Here is a 16629-nt window from a genome sequence, read left to right on the forward strand (position 1 = left end):
AACATTCATCACGTCAACAATTTGTGGACGGAACAACAGGCGCGTGGATGTGCTGCCCTCCCTGGCACAGTGCCACAATGCGAGGCCGGGAGCTGCACTGTCCTGTAGTACTGTCACTACTGGAGACGGAAGGCATCTGGTTCATACCGCGCTGTTTATCTTATCTGTTTTATATCTGATTGCCGGGAACAATTTACTGATGTCTTCCCTAACCTATCATTGCCATCTATACTCTGTTAAAGACGCTGCTTGCTGAGGGCAACACTCTAAAGCTTTCCTAAGTTCACTCTAGTAATCTTCCTCGCGGGCGTCAAAAGGCCTAGGGTTGTGTCGGGGTCACAAAACAACAGTTTGCAGAAGAGGTGATGCCACTTACGCTTGGTATAGCCGTGTAGAGTTGTCGGTCATGCAATCATGCCACCAGCAGTGCTTCCATTTTAGGGTAAAATACCCTAAACTAGGGTAATTGGACCCTTCTTAGGGTAGTGTTTAGGGTAATGCATAAACTAGGGTCATTTTAGGGTAACCTGCCGTCCTATGGATAGGTGTGCTTGGAATGATGCCAATCTGGTGGCAGGCTGGTTCTCTTTCATGTTCGATTCATGTACACAATCATCCCCGTGACTTGTATCATCCCTTCACCCCCCCACCCCATCCCCTTTCTCCCCAGTCTCCACTCACCCGTCTACTACGCGTACACGTTTTGGCCCTTCGGACGGTTAGATCACAGTTCACACACAGTCAGTCACTTATGAGGACGAGTCCACACAGAGCATCCGCAGTAGTGGCTGTAGTGTGTAGTCCTGTGTGTGTGTGTTTGGGGGTGGGGGGGGCAATATCTAAGAAGGCTTATGTATGATAAGAGTGTATTAATCAACAATTAATGGGCAACTTCGACAATCTAGGGTAAAACACTCGAATCTAGGGTAAGATTTCATCAACTCGTGGAAGCACTGGCCACCAGCCACCACCACGCCTCGCTCAGTGTGACAGACCCGCACCGGCAGGCTGGACGAGACTCTCCTTTGCAACGAAAGGGTAAGTGACCGGCGGCACAAGATGATGACAATTTCGAGTTTACCTGGCTTGATGCTACTCCGTGGAGGAGTTTGACACAAACAAAACAGTACTGTTGACTGCCACTATGGTGTGTATGTGAATTACACTTGGTTTGAACAGGAAGTCTTCTCGCGTGAACGAACAGTGCAGTGGTGACACTGGGCTGGTTGTTGGACATTACAAAGGCGCACGTTTTATAATAACAAGTGTGAATATACCGGTAAATTTAAATTATTTATTTATTTATTATAAATACTAAAAATTGGGATACTGTTTCACTACATTCTACGATTGAATTCATATTGAGAGAGAGAGAGAGAGAGAGAGTGTGTAGATCCCGTGTGGTACTGGTTTTTGACGCGTCTTCTCTGCAAGGAAGGCATCTGGTTCACACCGGACCAGCCACCTCTCTCCTTTGCAACGAAAGGGTTAAGTGATCGGCGGCACAAGAGCTGCGCGTCCTTCTGTTGATAATTTTGTGCCTTCGTGGGATAAGCAAGACAGTTGGTAGTGTTGACTACTATTAATGTGTGTATGTGAATCCGGGTGGGAAAAAATCATGAATTTTGATTGAAATAAAAACAATCCATTCATTTAATTTTAATTAGATTTATTTAATTCAAATCGCTTTTCTTAATTAAATCACTTATCTTGCTTTAATTTTTTTTGTTGGCACCAGTGTTAAGTAAAATCAGCGCTTAGTGTTATGCATTACCCAAGATGAGTTTTTCCCTTCGAAATCATCAAAAGAATGATCTTATTCTTATTTACGAAGCCCACACACGTCTCTTCATTCTCGTCAGTAGCCCTCAAATATTTTGTTTACATTTTCTGCATCTTGCGCTGCATCCTTAGCTACTGGGAACTGTCAAATGATAGCCACACTGGGTCTCTTTTTCCTCCCACATCACTCTACAGTGTCCATTTGGCATTAATGTGTAACAATAAATCACCAACAGTCTATTCTAAAACAAAGTACAATATAATTTGAATGTGAACTGTGGAGAGGCCACAGGCCAACAATCCTTGGTATAGTATGGGGAAGGTTACCCTACTGAGTCTACTCACTACTCAGTCTCAGCCTCAGGCAGAAGGCTCCATTCCTGTCTATTAAGCACTGATGAAAGTTGCCAACTTGTCTGATTTGGATTCATATTAGAAATTGTACTTAATAATTTTTTTCTTCATTTAAAAATACACCCATTGAATTCCATATTTGCATCTGCTTTCATTATCAACAAAAAACTTTACTTTTGAATATTTGTCTTGTAAAAGAAGGCAATAGTGCCTGACTTGCTACATGACCAGTACAGGACATGGACAGGACAGAGTTGATGTTGTCAAGTACGTGGAGATCACATTTTCTAATACAGAATGTTATTTTGATTTAAATCAATATTCTTTTTACTTTGATTTAAATCGATTTAAATCATTTCATTTACATCAAAGCATCCCTGATGTTAATTACTACACTTGGTTTGAACAGGAAGTCTCCTCGCGTGAAAGAACAGTGCAGTGGTGACACTGGGCTGGTTGTTGGGCATTACAAAGGCGCACGTTCGGTACTATGAGAACAAAATAATAATAACAAATACGTACATGCAATCAAATAAATCAATTAAACGTCAGTACGGTGTGAATACTCAGGTAAATGTGACCAAACTGTGACTAGTAGCAATGACCAAACAAACCTAACCACACCACTGAAGCTCGTCTGTACATCCTGTCAGAGAGAGAGAGAGAGAGAGAGAGAGAGAGAGAGAGAGAGAGAGAGAGAGAGAGAGAGAGAGAGAGAGAGAGAGAGAGAGACCACACCACTGCAAGCTCGTCTGTACATCCTGTAAGAGAGAGAGAGAGAGAGAGAGAGAGAGAGAGAGAGAGTGTGTGTGTGTGTGTAGATCCTGTACGGTACTGGTTTTTGACGCGTCCAGGCAGCACCCTTCCCCCACCCATGTCACACCACATTATCACTTATCACTGATTAGTGCAGGTAGTAACCACCGCAGTAACGTCTTCCATGCAGCACGGCAACTCACACACCGGGTCGTGTTTGACATCGAGTGTGGATAAGACGCGTGAAATACTGTTTACACTTCAGTTATGGGATGCACGTGAATTGCGGATATTTAGAGTTTTTTTTTTTTTTTTTTTACCTTCTTTCTTCTTCATAATGGAAATAGTGAGAGTGGCAGTGTAGGAAGCAAGCTTCCCCTCACACACACTCAACAATGGTGGGAACATGTTGTTGTTGTTGTTAAGATTTGTCAGCATTTTGCTGACACCACGGGCTCTTTAGTGCCCGTCAAGGTAGGGGCGGATTAGTAAGAGAGTGTTCATTTACCGTGGCGGTGGAAAGTGTGTGACAATGTGTGCGAGAAGGGGAAGTGGTGCAGAGGCAATGTATGATGCAACTGTACATTCGTCGCCTGCATGAAGAGGACGGCTAGTAGTTTGTCTGAGGGAAGTGGTCGCAGGGCAATCTCGGATGTAGTGGAGTAAGGGAAACTCTTGATGTTCAAGGCAGTAAGGGCACGGGTCGGGAGGACGACCGAGTATCACTGATGCGTCAAGAAAACCAAGTCGTAAGCGATGAATGGAGCGACGTACCGCTTGTGTTAGCGTGGAAGGGAAAACAGGTGGTTCATACTCGGTGGCAAGTTGGTACCAACTTGCAGAAAACGAGCCTGCAGAGACGGCATCAAGCTGTTCTGCTGTGTGCGGTGCGGTACGTATCAGGCCCGCAGCTTGAGGTTTTGAAGGCCACGCAGAGGTTGCCAGATCTCTTCTCCACACTGATGCCACTTACTCTCACTCTCACTCTCTCTCTCTCTCTCTCTCTGCTGGTGGATTTGTTTAATTTCGCCACACAATAGCAGTAGAGTACATTAATCTAAGTAGAGAAGTGTTGTGGTGGGCGTAGTAGGCGCCTTCCCCTCTCACCCACAAAAACCTTTCCCTGCAGTCCATTAAGAGCAATACGTGTGGAAGCTAAACACCAAAACGTTTGGACACATTCCTGGCCGTGTTGTATATAACCAGCTTCAGTCTCCATCCGGGCAGAAAGTAGAAAGCTTCCCACTGGCCATACGTGTGTAACTTCTGCTCCTTGCCCTTCACCGTGCATTGGAAGCATAATACCTGAGTGTGTTTGCATACATAGAAATATATTAAAAAAAAAAAAAAAATCACGAAATACTGAGAGAGAACAAGTCGACACATTGATAAGATGATTTGAGAGGTGTGCTGGTGACTACTATAACAAGTAAGTACTCATTTCACTTTAGTTCAATGTATCTTTCGTGACGGAGAGACACACAAAAGGAAATCGCCCACTTCACCTTCGAACGAAAGAGCGTGATAAAGTGACAGGATAGACACAAAAGCTTATCACCAGCGGCGACAAGAGTGCTTGGTGATAATCTGAGGACCGCCAGGCCAGCAGGGTGATGTGGGGCAGTGCAATCAGCGAAGGGTTAAGACTCAAGGGTGTCAAATGCCTCTCTCATTTCTCAGTATTTCAGCAGTTTTATGTTAGTTCCTCTGATCAATCTATTGTCAGGTTTTGTAACAACTGCAGCAGATTAAAGTTTAAAGTTAAATATTGTCACTTACAAACAATTCCTGCAAACTCCAAACCAAAGAAAACATTCAAATTTTTCATACATACAAAATTTCATTGCGAATTACGGAATATGAAAACAACAAAAGCAGTACAAACATATCTAAACAGTCTACATGAATCAATAAAGTGTGCTTCTCTACTGTAAATCTTGTTGAAAAGGAAAATAGTGTTAAAGTCAAACTATCATTATCTGTGCAGAGTTCCTGTGAATTGATGAGTCTTTTCAACACCACCGTGCATTGTCTCCCCTCCAAACAAGAATCATGCCTGTTATGAAGCAAATATTTTAGAAACTGAAAAATGTTCATCTTTTTAAAAGGTTTGGGCGCGGAGCAAAAAACATAACCCTTTGGTTCAAAATTACACGATTAAGAAAAAAAGAAAAGGAAAGGAAAAACTGAAGAAAACAATACATAGAATTGACCATTTACACTGAATCGATTAGTGGCTTTACACTTTACATTCTTTTCTAGTAATAACACAAGGAGGAGAGAGTTTCATTACTTAAACAAACTCTTCGTGACCTAGTGAATATTATACAGAAGGATTCTGCTAACATCATAATAATAATAATAATAATAATAATAATAATAATAATAATAATAATAAAAATAATAATAATCATTATTATTACTATTATTATTATTATATTATTACCATTATTACTATTATCATAGCAATTGTTCAGATATTTTGACACACCACCATTATCATCTATATCATTATGATCATAATTACTGTACTATCCAATCTTAGAAGATAGATAATTTTTTTTTTCTTATTTACAGAGCTGTTGTCATGTTGTCTGAAGACTATTAAGCAACAGAGCACTGCCTGAATTACGGTAAGGATTATGTACTTTAGCTCCTCCTCCTCCTGTTGTTGTTGTTGTTGTTGTTGTTGTTGTTTATTATTATTATTATTATTATTATTATTAGTAGTAGTAGTAGTAGTAGTAGTAGTAATGTTGTTGCTGTTGCTATTATTATTATTATTATTATTATTATTATTATTATTATTGTTGTTGTTGTTGTTGTTGTTGTTGTTGTTATTACTGCTGTTTTTGCTGCGTGTGTTAACGCGTTTATCTGTTTGACCTTCTGTTTACATAATGAGCTGTCAACTTTTTATGGGATTTCCACGGGAATTTATGATCTAAAGGAGACCTCCTATCTGGACGCTCATCCGTTACGAAACCGTCAACCGAGTAAGAAGACCCTTGCTACACTAGGGCCGTGCGCTTGGAGACCCCTCGGTGCCCAAAGTTTGCGTGGTTCCACTGTTTGATTTTTAAACCTGTTACTTTCATTCCAATAACAAAAATTTTCACAAAGAATATCCCTCTCTTTCCAGGGCCACAAGGAAACACAATGGGAGACACTGGGAACGATATGGTACTCTCCATAGCAGCCCTGGGCCGTCCTTTCCGCTTGGGGATGCTATATGACAGCAGGACTGAGACACTGGTCCCCGGCATAACGCTGTGGGATGAGGCCACGCTTCAGAACAGAACAGAGCAGCAGCAGCAGACCAGTGAGTTTCACGTGAGGTGCTCAGACTCCCTGGAAGAGAAGGCCTCCGCTCTGGATGTAGCTGCTTCGCTCAAGCTCAGTATTCTTGGTGGGTTGTTGGAAGCAGAAGGAGCCGCCAAGTACCTGGACAACAGAAAGACTTCCGATCACCAGGAACGCGTCACCTTGCAGTACAAGTGCACCACAAGGGTAGAGACCATGACCATGGACCAGCTGGGCCAAGGCAAGATTGAGCACCCAGAGGTTTTCGATCATGGCTCAGCCACACACGTCGTCACCAGCATCGTCTACGGAGCACAAGCATTTTTCGTATTTGACAGAACACTCTCGGCTTCAGAAACTGAAAACAAGATACAGGGAAACGTTCATGCTGTATTCAAGAAAATTCCCATGTTTAAAATGGATGGGAAAGGAAAGTTAGACATGACAGAAGATGAACAGAAAAAAATTGAAAATTTTCACTGCACATTCATTGGTGACTTTCTGTTGGATGAAAACCCTTCCACTTTCATGGACGCAGTCAGGCTTTACCAAACACTTCCAAAGCTACTTGGGGCGAATGGAAAGATGGCAGGTCCTCTTAAAGTCAAACTCTACCCACTGTCTAAGATTGACAGGAAAGCCTCCAGATTGGTTCGTGATATTAGCATCAGCCTCGTCAAAGCAGTGGAAGTTTTCTTTGAGGATCTGCATGGCTTAAGTGTTAAATGCAAGGATATTCTGAATTCTGATAAAATAAAACGTTTCCTTGCCTTCCAGCAGCAAATGAGAGACTTCCTAAATCTAGTAGAGAAATACAGAGGCATAATACAGAAAGAAGTGGGTGATGTCTTGCCTCAGATCCGAGGCGGCGGGAAGGAAGAGAGGTGTCTCCTGGAACTCTTCAATAAGATACGTCAGTCACCAATGAGTGTTCTTGCTCTTCGCTCCTGGCTCGAAGCAAAGGACACTCAGATCACCGTCTTCAACGAGTATGTACAGGCTATGTCTGACATCAAGTTTGTCACAGAGCCAGAATTGATGGCTTCTGTTATGAGATTTGACAATACATATTCCTTATGCTTAACTATTTCCATGCCATCAAATGATTCTCAACTAGAAAGAATGAACCAATATTGTGATGGAGGTCATTTCTCAAACACAAATGGGAGACTTCACCACACAGACAGCGTGCCCATGACAGGCATAACAGGTGTTCTGGAGACCACAGCACAGCAAACAAACAGCACGCCCATAATGGTGGTAGCTAGTGGGTTTAGGGATTTTTTCAATGCCAATAAGACCAGAAAAGGAATCTCCTTTTTGATAACACAAGAATTTACAGAATGCAATACATTCCACGCTCGTGTTAGATTCTACAAACATGGCAGACAGATTAGTGACGATTATAAGCTGCCATCAGCACCAGAAAAGGTGAAGGTGTTAATCGGAGACACCAAGCATGACAGCGTCACAGTCAGCTGGAGCCCACCTGAGCACGGTGCTTCTACCATCACCTCCTATGTGGTCAGCTGCTGCAAGGACTCCGTACAACATGCCACCTTAAGGGTCACAGATCTAAACAAGAACCAGGCCACCATTACAGGTCTGGCTGCCAACAGAGAGTACGAGGTGCGAGTGTGCGGCGAGTGTGAGGCAGGTGACGGTCCCTTTGGAGATGACACGGTAATGGTGAAGACCAAACCTGCCAGTCCACCACAGATGCTGCAGGCCATGAAGGAATCACCAAAGAGAGCGTTCCTCACATGGCAGCCCCCGGCATGTGTGGGCGAGGGGTGTAGTGTCCTGCAGTATATCATCAAGCAAGAAACTGACCCTGGTCACTGGGAAGAAATACGATGCATTTCCTCAAGTAATCTGTCATGCAAAGTGGAGACCACAAAAACTCATCCCAGCTTCAAGGTGGCGGCATGCTGTGGCTCAGCAGGCGTCACCTGTGACAGTGAAGCCTCCACCATTGATCTTACCAAGGAGAACACTAGTGAAAGCCTTAAACAATACGTCTGTGCCAACTCAACCTTAATTCCAGGTGACATTCGTATCTACAAGCCAAAGCTAAAAAAGATCTACAGCGATCCAAAGAATAACCTTGAAAAATACGAGTTTGGAAAGTGTAAATTCGATGTTCCGGAGAAAGTGATCATGCTGGTAGGAGCGACAGGGTCTGGCAAGACAACGCTCATCAATGGCATGATCAACTTTATCTTCGGAGTTCAGTGGAAGGATACATTTCGCTTCAAGATGATCACAGAGCCCAATGCACATAGACAGTCCAAGAGTCAGACCACCAAGATCACTTCGTACACTCTTCATTACATGAACGGCTTCAAAATCCCTTACACCCTCACCATTGTTGACACTCCAGGCTTCGGCGACACGAGTGGCATTGAGAGGGACAGACAGATCACTGAGACTGTTAGGAAGTTTTTCCAGACTCCTGGTACGAATGGTATCAGTCATATTGACGCTATTTGTCTTGTGGTCAATTCCTCACTGGCCAGACTTACAGGACCGCAGAAGTATATCTTTGACCAAATTCTGTCAGTATTTGCCCGCGACATTGCCAGCAACATCTTTCTTCTCCTCACCTTTGCTGATGGCAATGATCCACAGGCCTTAAGTGCAATCACAGAGGATAAAATACCACATCAAGCCCATTTCAAGTTTAACAACTCTGCATTATATACATTCCAAAATGAGGAACGTAAAGGTGAAGACCATGACAGTGACGATGAAGGATTCACTGAAATGTTCTGGAAAATGGGAGTCAAAAGCTTTGTCAAGTTCCTAAACCAACTCAAGACTGTGAAGAGCAAAAGTCTCACTTTAACTCAAGAAGTTCTGAACGAGAGAAGCTCTCTTCAGACCTACATTGAAGGCATACAGGTAGATATCAAGAATGGACTCAGCACTCTGGATAGGCTCAAGAGAGAATTGTCGATCTTAGAAGACCACAAGGCAGATATCGCAAGGAACAAAGACTTTGAGTATGAAGTTAATGAAGAAGTGCAGGTGCAGATCCCTACTCCTGTAGGTCATTATGTAACAAACTGCCTCCACTGTAACCGGACGTGTCATGCAGACTGTGCTTACGCTGATGACAGAGATAAAAGGAAGTGTGTGGCCATGAACTGGATTGGCAACTGCAGGATTTGTCCGCATGAATGTTACTGGGATCTGCACAGAAACATGAAATACAGGTATGAAACACAGCAGAGAAAGGTAAAGAAGACATACAGTGAACTTCATGAAAAATATGAAAAAGCAACGGAGGGAAAATTGTCAGCTGAAAAACTGGTTGAGGAAATTAATGGAGAGTTTGACGCTTTACAGATAAAAGTTGTATGGATGGCAGACTGTGTCAGAAAGTCAATCGAGAGGCTTAAAGAAATTGCTCTCAGACCAAGTCCAATGTCCACGGTAGAATATGTGGACATCCTCATTGAGTCTGAAAAGAGTGAGGCCCGGCAGGGATGGCAGGCCAGAGTGAACCAGCTCTATAGAGTCAGGGATGAGGCGGAACAAATGCAAAAAATAGCAAACGATGGCTTTGATCCGTTTGGTCAGTATATTGAAAACCTTCCAGTGAGAAAAGTTAGTGCATTCAGTAGAATGTATAATAAAGGCGTCAACTACATCATGAAGAAATATAATGCTTATTTATCTGGAAAAAGTTAAGCTCCTTTGCTCTTATAATAATTTCATATGTAGAAAGCATGTGAAGAAAGCAGAAAACACACACACACACACACACACAGATCACGCAGGGACGCCACAGAACGCCTGGCTTCTGATCCTTCTTTCATTGCCTCAAAAGCTCAGTTCCTCCATCCATCAACTCGACACAACCCACCAGACAACTATTCCCTTTTCTTCAATGACGCTCAACTGTCTCCCTCTTCCACACTAAATATCCTCGGTCTGTCCTTTACTCATAATCTTAACTGAAAACCTCACATCTTGTCTCTTCCTACAACAGTCTCTATGAAGTTTGGCGTTCTGAGACGTCTTCGACAGTTATTTTGGCCCTCCCTCTGCTAACTCTGTACAGGGGCCTTATCCGCCCCTGTATGAAGTACTTTTCGCATTTCTAAGGGATGGGGGCGTTTCCACTCAGTTTTATAAGATAGTGTGGAATCAAAAGCTTTTCGTCTCATCAACTCCCTCAGCTGACTGACTGATGTCTTCAGCCTCTTTTTCAGTACCGATATGTTCCATCTTTTTCTATCTTTTATCTCTATTTTCATGCTTACTGTTCTACTGATCTTCCTAAGTGTTTGCCTCCCCTCCTCCCGCGGCCTCGGTGCACAATGCTTTCTTCTTCCTCTCATCCCTATTCTGTCCAACTCTCTTAACACAAGAGTTAACGAATACTCCTAATCATTCATTTCTTTCTGTGGTAAACTCTGGAACTCCCTACTTTCTTCTGTATTTCCATGTTCCTACGACTTGACTTCTTTCAAGAGGGAGGTATCAAGACATTTGTTCCTTAATTTGACTAAATCTTTACTTTTCTTTTAGGAAGCAAGCACTCAAGTGGGCCTTTTTTTTTTTTAATATTTTGTTGCCCTTGCCTGGCTTCTCTCTTGCATACACACACACACACACACACACACACACACACACACACACACACACACACACACACACGAGTGGGCCCGGGTTTGAGTCCCAGGGGCGGTGAGGCAAATGGGCAAGCCTCTTAATATGTAGCTCCTGTTCACCTAGCAGTAAATAGGTACGGGATGTAACTCGAGGGGTTGTGGCCTCGCTTTCCCGGTGTGTGGAGTGTGTTGTGGTCTCAGTCCTAACCGAAGTTCGGTCTATGAGCTCTAAGCTCGCTCCGTAATGGGGAAGACTGACTGGGTGACCAGCAGACGACCGAGGTGAATTACACACACACACTTTCTCTCTCTCTCTCTCTCTCTCTCTCTCTCTCTCTCTCTCTCTCTTTATAAGCACATATGAACATCAATAAGCTTGACTGTAGAAAGAATACAAAGCAGCGATAAGAATCAAAGGTGTTGTATTCTTCTCATGAGTTCCAGTCGAAATTCCACGTGAAGGGTGCCAGCGATCGCCTTTGATGGAGCATCCTGCGGTGCCAGGCGGGAGGCATTGTGGCAGGTCCTTCCTTACTGTGTGACAATGGTGCACTAGTCATCGCAGATCGGTGGATAGAATCAACTCTTGCACCACAACAAACGCCATTGTGTTCACTTAACCATAACTGCACTTCAAAATCTTGTTGTTCTCAATGGTGCCTCCCAAATCTTACACCTGACCATTTCATTGTTTGTGAGTGTGTAGAGGCCACATCGATGACCTTGTGCTGTGTCCCACCCACGTGCCTCTGGTGAAATGAACTACGTGAGAGTTAACCTTGCATTTTCTCTCGCCTTTCTGCCTTCCTGAAGGTCCGAACTTTAGCAAAGGAATCGGAACACTGCAGGGTGTCGCCCTCGCTGACAACAATCTGTGGCGAGGGCTCACCTCACACTGAATGTTAAGGTTGTACATTTATCCTTAATGTTTCTTTGAATTGGTTATGAAACTTTGAAATGTTTCCTTGATTTACATTCTATTTACATTTTATAATATATCTAAATGACTGTAAATGTTACGCTGATTTCTGCTCATGTATTATACAACATTAAACAACAGTCTATTAGATTAAGTAGAATATACTAGTGCATTATTGTTCTATTCACTTCATGTTACTTCATTGTTCACTGATTTATTACTGTGGGAGACTTGTTGGTCTCCACAATATCAGCAATAAAATGATTTGTAATTCTTTGATTTAGACACAGAAGAGACACCACATTGAAATCATCTTCGCCAGCACAATGTGTTGCAATTCTCTGTATCCATTCCTAAGAATAATAAAGAAGAATAAAAGGAAGGTGTCCGAGAAACAGGAACGACGTGCGCTTTGGAGGCCGAGGGGTCCCCAAGCGCGCGGGTTTGAATCCTGGCCACGGTCCGAGTGTAGGAAGGGCTTCCTTACTCGGGATGACCGTTTCCTAACGGGTGGGCTTTCAGATAGGTTAAAAAAAAACAAAAAAATCTCGAGCCCATATATTCCCATGAAAAGCCTACATATTATAAAGAAAAAGTTGAGTTGGTGCTCGGACATGACTTGTGCATTGCTTCTCATTTACTTGTTAGTAATCCGTAGTTTGTTAATTTCCCACGCATTAATATTACAGTGATTTCCAGCGTGGGAAACTTTAGTGCAATGTCTTTTTTCATAGGTGACATTAATTGATATTTCTTAAGTTTATTTAAGGAAGATAAACTACATGTATATTGGCCGCTTCATTCACATACTTGCCTGTAACCATAACTGTATCTTATTATTAATAAACACTACACTTAATTCTGTCTATCCACAATATTAGAGACACTTGTGACGAGGTTTTCATTTCAGGTAATTTTTTTTTTTTTTTTTACGTAGAGAAGAGAGCCATCCAAGGGCAAAAAAGAAAAAAGAAAAGATAAAAAAAAAGGCCCACTTGAGTGCTGGCTCTCTAAAAAGTGGAAAAGCGTCAGCCAAAGTTAGGGAGCAAATGCCTCGATACCTCCCTCTTAAAAGAAGACAAGTCGTAGGAAGTCGGAAATACAGATGCAGGGAGGGAGTTCCAGAGTTTACCAGTGAAAGGGATGAATGATTGAGAGTACTGGTTAACTCTTGCGTTAGAGTTGGACAGAATAGGGATGAGAGGAAGAAAGAAGCCTTGCGCAGCGAGGGTGGGAGAGGAGGGGAGGCATGCAGTTAGCAAGATCAGTAGAACAGTTAGCATGAAAATAGCGATAAAAGATAGCAAGGGATGCAACATTCCGACGGTGAGAAAGAGGCTGAAGACAGTCAGTCAGAGGAGGGGAGTTGATGAGACGAAAAACTTTTAATTCCACCCTATCTAATAAAACTGTGTGACTGGAACCCCCCTAAACATGCGAAGAGTACTCCATACAGGGACGGATAAGGCCCTCATACAGAGTAAGCAGTTGGGCGAGAAAAACTGGCGGAGACGCCTCAGAACACCTAACTTCATAGAAGCTGTTTTAGCAAGAGATGAGATGTGAAGTTTCCAGTTAAGATTATGAGCAAAGGACAGACCGAGGATATTCATTGTGGAAGAGGAGACAGTTGAGTGTCATTGAAGAAGAGGGATAGTTGTCTGGAAGGTTGTGACGAGTTGATAGATGGAGGAATTGAGTTTTTGAGGCATTGAAAACTACTAGATTTTCTCTGCCCCAATCGGAAATCTTGGAAAGATCCGAAGTCAGGCGTTCCGTGGCGTCCCTGCGTGATCTGTTGACTTCCTGAAGGATTGGTCGTCTCTGATAGGATGTGGAAAGATGTAGGGTGGTATCATCAACATAGGAGTGGATAGGACAAGAAGTTTGGTTAAGATGCTCATTAATGAATAATGGAAAAAGAGTGGGTGACAGAACAGAACCCTGAGGAACACCACTATTAACAGATTTAGGAGAAGAACAGTGGCCGTCTACCAAAGCACCAATGAAGCGGTCGGAAAGGAAACTTGAGATAAAGTTGCAGAGAGAAGGATAGAAGCCGTAGGAGGGCAGTTTTGAAATCGAAGCTTTGTGCCAGACTCTATCAAAAGCTTTTGAAATGTCTAACGCTACAGCTAAAGTTTCAGCGAAATCTCTAAAAGAGGATGACCAAGACTCAGTAAGGAAAGCCAGAAGATCACCAGTACAGTGACCTTGACGGAAGCCATACTGGCGATCAGACAGAAGATTGTGAAGTGACAGATGTTTGAGAACCTTGCTATTCAGGATAGATTCAAAAACTTTAGACAAGCAAGAGATTAAAGCTATAGGACGGTAGTTTGAGGGGTTAGAACGGTCACCCTTTTTAGGAACAGGCTGAATGTAGGTGAACTTCCAGCAGAAAGGAAAGGTAGAAGGCGATAGACAAAGTTGGAAAAGTTTGGCCAGGCAAGGTTAAAAAAGACACTTGAAACAGGAGGTTTTATGAAACAAATAGAAAATAAAATTCCACTTGAAATACGGAAAAGATTTACTGTTTTATTAAAGGAGAGATTTGATGAAGCTGAACATTGTAAGTGAAAGAAAGAGAAAAAGATATCAATCGAAACCACAACAGAGATAGAGAGAGATAGATAGATAGAGAGAGAGAGAGAGAGAGAGAGAGAGAGAGAGAGAGAGAGAGAGAGAGAGAGTGTGTGTGTGTATGTGTGTATGCGAGTGTCAGTGTGCGCGCAAAGACATTTTGACCATAACAAACAAGAAAAAATATATACACGAAAAAATAACATGCAAGGATGAGAAAGTCACGTATTAATCAACTATTCAGTACATAAGACGCATGGGAAAAAATAAGAATACACCTGAACCAACCGATTAACTGCATTATTATTATTATTACCTTGACAAGACACATCGTTGCTGATTAACTTCATGGCTGGAGGAGGAGGAGGAGGAGGAGGAGGAGGAGGAAGAGGAGCAGTATGACACGTTTTCCCGTTCAGTCTGGAAATCGCAGGCAACAGAATCCCGTGAGGAGGAAGGCAGCCAGGCAGAGGATCAGTTCGCTTTGAGCAGTTGGCGAGGGAGGGTGTGCGGCTGGTGGTCCTAACTCTCCCGTGCTCCGTGTCTCCCACGACGCGTTGGCAGGAAAAGTGATCTTGTGAGTGAAGCGATGAGAACTAAGCAGCACTAGTGGCTTTGTAGCGCGTCTTGCCTCTCGACTGCTGGGAATAGCGCCGCGCCACGAAGGAAATAAGGTAACTAAGATATGGGAACTAATGCATTTCTCACTATTACTGTTGTTGATGCTGTTTTTATTAGTAGTTATCAGGAAGATGAAGAAAATAATAGTTTCTTTATCAGTGTATGTATATTGGTGTGTGTGTGTGTGTGTTATACGAATTTTCATCTCTCTCTCTCTCTCTCTCTCTCTCTCTCTCTCTCTCTCTCTCTCTCTCTCTCTCTCTCTCTTATTTAAAAATTTTAAAAGATAGATAGTTAAAAATATATATATATATATATATATATATATATATATATATATATATATATATATATATAGAGAGAGAGAGAGAGAGAGAGAGAGAGAGAGAAGAGCGTTTCAGTGACATCTAATCTCGTTCAGGTAACTTCCATACGTACAGGTAACACAGGCCACACTGCACACCTGTAATTTAACTTGCCTATCCAAACTTGACTCTGACGCGCCCTAACATGACCTAAATTGATGCGTTGTCATTAATTATATTTATTTGATTTATTTCTTATGGGTAAAATTTTTTGTGTTAGTCTCTCTCTCTCTCTCTCTCTCTCTCTCTCTCTCTCTCTCTCTCACGAATATATAGAAAGAGAGAGAGAGAGAGGGGGCAATCATTCACCACCCCATTATCAAACATACGTACACAAGACACGTAAATTTTAGCAATCCTTTATGTTTTGTTATTGTAAGAGACTTAAAAAAAAATAATAATAATAATAATTTTGACTTTAGACCCTTCAGTACCAGGACGCGTTTTCATATTCATTTTGCTTACTATTCACCCATTTTATACAGCTTCAGAAACTTATGTGGGGATTAGAATAGTGAAGACTGTGGCTATTAATCCTCTGACCTCCATAGACCCTTCCTAATGTAAATGAAATCGTGTAATGGCATCCAAAACTCATGGCAAAAATGCGTCCCAGTACTGAAGAGCTTAACATTTATTTATTAACTTAGATGGCATTACTATTATGGTGCTAGATTTCCCTCACTATCTTCCTCTTTTTATGTCTTTATTTTAGGAAGCTGCGATGAAGATGGTTATAAATTAATCTCAAATTTGAAACATTTTATATATTTTTTTTATTTATTTTTTTTTTTAACCTCTTCAATACGGGGACACATTTTTGCCGTGGCATTTGTGTACGATAAGACCATTTTGTTGACATTAGCAAGGGTTTATGGATGTCAGACGATTAATGGTCAGAATCTTTACTATTTTAATCCCCACCTGAGTTTGTGAAGCTGTATAGAATCACAAAATAGTAAGTAGAATGAATATTAAAATGCGAGTTTTGTGTACGATTAGACCATTTTGTTGACATTAGCAAGGGTTTATGGAGGTCAGACGATTAATGGTCAGAATCTTTACTATTTTAATCCACATCTGAGTTTGTGAAGCTGTATAGAATCACAAAATAGTAAAATGTATATAGAAACGCGTCATAGTACAGAATAGTTAATGGATTCTTATATAAACCGAGACTTTTCATTTATATCGATTCTTGACTTACAAATTTTTCTTTTCCTTCCTGTTTTCTCTCATTATACTATTTTTGTTTCCTTTTTAGCTTCGATTGACTTCTCTTTTCTATTTTTTTTTACTTTTTTTTCATTTCCCTCTCGTTAAA

General features: G+C 41.9%; 2 protein-coding genes across 6 annotated transcripts in view; both read left to right on the forward strand.

Moving 5' to 3' along the window:
* The first annotated feature begins 920 nt into the window (after nucleotides 1-920).
* LOC123511402 lies at nucleotides 921-10863 on the forward strand. Of its 5 annotated transcripts, XR_006676788.1 has the most exons (4): nucleotides 927-1038; nucleotides 5470-5525; nucleotides 6035-9969; nucleotides 10806-10863. XR_006676788.1 is itself a non-coding variant. In XM_045267252.1 (3 exons), exon 3 carries the CDS (start codon nucleotides 6052-6054, stop codon nucleotides 9889-9891), a length of 3840 nt encoding a protein of 1279 aa, XP_045123187.1. In that variant the 5' UTR covers nucleotides 927-1038; nucleotides 5470-5525; nucleotides 6035-6051; the 3' UTR covers nucleotides 9892-10468. The 5 variants fall into 5 exon arrangements, 4 of the variants coding, with proteins under 4 accessions (XP_045123217.1, XP_045123187.1, XP_045123208.1 ...); XM_045267252.1 differs by lacking the exon at nucleotides 10806-10863 and having other exon boundaries at nucleotides 6035-10468; XM_045267273.1 differs by lacking the exons at nucleotides 927-1038; nucleotides 10806-10863 and adding an exon at nucleotides 1434-1487 and having other exon boundaries at nucleotides 6035-10468.
* A 3899-nt stretch (nucleotides 10864-14762) lies between these two features.
* LOC123511863 overlaps nucleotides 14763-16629 on the forward strand; it is a 13592-nt gene continuing 11725 nt past the window's right edge. Inside the window, exon 1 of the mRNA XM_045267919.1 lies at nucleotides 14763-14993. The gene's annotated coding sequence lies outside the window, so the exon portion shown is untranslated. The remainder of the gene's footprint in view (nucleotides 14994-16629) is intronic.

Source organism: Portunus trituberculatus, chromosome 4, assembly GCF_017591435.1.
Source record: "Portunus trituberculatus isolate SZX2019 chromosome 4, ASM1759143v1, whole genome shotgun sequence".
Classification (NCBI taxonomy): domain Eukaryota; kingdom Metazoa; phylum Arthropoda; class Malacostraca; order Decapoda; family Portunidae; genus Portunus; species Portunus trituberculatus.

Coding starts and splice junctions, on each gene's coding strand:
- LOC123511402 (XM_045267282.1), top strand. CDS start 6,052: ATGGGAGACACTGGGAACGATATGGTACTCTCCATAGCAGCCCTGGGC.